At 45.4% G+C, this 1,648-nt stretch overlaps 1 protein-coding gene across 1 annotated transcript in view; it reads right to left on the reverse strand.

Moving 5' to 3' along the window:
* FBXL20 (F-box and leucine rich repeat protein 20) overlaps window positions 1-1,648 on the reverse strand; it is a 28,630-nt gene that overhangs the window by 8,256 nt on the left and 18,726 nt on the right. The window contains exon 5 of the mRNA XM_005430382.2: window positions 199-293. Within this exon, the coding sequence (XP_005430439.2) occupies window positions 199-293 (95 nt within the window). The remainder of the gene's footprint in view (window positions 1-198; window positions 294-1,648) is intronic.

Raw genomic sequence — 1,648 nt, forward strand, 5'->3', positions numbered from 1 at the left:
AATTAAATGATAGAAATTATTAATAAAATAATAAAAAATTAATTAAATTAGAAATTAAGTAAGAAATGAATAATCTCTGTCACTGCTCTCCAGGTTGTGACATCCTGAGTGTCTCAGATCCCGAGTGGGGATAAATTCTCCCCATTTATTGCGAGATCAATGTGGAAATTCAGAATTTTCCGCCCCTGGCAGAGGTACCTTAAGGCGTTGTCCCCCACTCCCTGGCAGCCCCGCAGGCTCAGCTTCCGCAGGAATCCCCCACATCTCTTGGAGATGTTCTCCACCACTCGGCCCTGGGGGAGACACAGCAGCCACTGAGAACCCCCAGAGGCTCAGAACATTGTGCAGATTGACAACGATTTGTTATTGAAGGGAAAAAGGTGCTAAGGGGAGAAAAATGGGGATGGCCTAAGGGAGGGGAGGGAGAATGATTCAGCTTCTGAAGATGGAGAGACAAGGAGCAATCACCTAAAGCAAACCAGCTAAAGCATTTTGAGGGATTTCCTCTGTTTTGGAGCTCCTGGACATGGGCACAGACTCCCCAGGGGAGGTGAGAGGAACCACATCCCAGATTTCCAAGCACAGCCAATGGATAAACTCCAGTTTCTGAGCAGAACCAGCCCATGAGTTCTGCCCCTGCAGGAAAAGGGATTCAACCATCTGTGCTCCAGAGATCCAGAAAATGGTTTTTAATTTCAAATCTGGACCCAAAGACCCTGTTACAGCCAGGATTTACCTTTCCCCTGGGACCAAAGGCAAAACCACTGCAGAATATTTGCACCACAAACTCAGAACCTTCCCCTGCACTTTGGCTGCTCCTCACAGAGCAGGAGCACCCCTCGGTCCTTCCAGGACTAACTGGCATCTGTGAGATGAGGATTTCCTTCCAGAATCTCTTTTATTCATTTTATTTTATCTCTTTATTCAATTTTCAATTCCATAGTCTATATTAAATTCTATATTAAATTCTATATTCTATTATAGCAAGCCTATAAATTCTGCTTGAATTAGAGGAGCCAAATGTGTTTCCATCAAGAATTTACATGGTTTGATGGATTTAACTTTGTTACAGCAGAGCCTGAGGATGCCCAGCAGGAACTTTGAAGTGAGCTACAACAAATTTTGCTTTCAGAAGGGAAGCCTGGGCTTAGGCAAGAACACGGGTTTGATGTGCAGGGACATGAAAACCACCCCAAAAGCACTGAGGAATGGGAAAAGCCTGGTTTGTATTCCCAGCTGAGCTGCTCAGTCCCACCTCCTGCCACTCCACACATCAGGAACTCCACTCTAAATAAAATAATTCCATGGCTCTGGGATTTTTAGGGCAGGTTATGAGGTGAAGGATTCATTATGAAGACCCCAAATCCCCTATTTCCTCCCCCCAGGCCACTCAGACCCTGCTGAGGTGACAGTGCCACCCCCTGCTCCTCATCCCTGACTCTCAGCTGCACAAAGGGATCATTTTAACCCTTTCCTACAAAAATCAGGGGTGGATTTCCCACAAGGTTGGAACCTGTTTGATGCCTCTGTCTACCACAAACTAAAACCACACATTTCCCTCCAACGTGAAATGTTCCCAATCTCCCACTTCCAACCTGTTTTAAACAGGGTAAAAAATCCTGACAAGAGATTTAAGCATTGGGGATCT

The sequence above is a fragment of the Geospiza fortis genome, unplaced genomic scaffold (genome assembly GCF_000277835.1).
Source record: "Geospiza fortis unplaced genomic scaffold, GeoFor_1.0 scaffold992, whole genome shotgun sequence".
NCBI lineage: Eukaryota > Metazoa > Chordata > Aves > Passeriformes > Thraupidae > Geospiza > Geospiza fortis.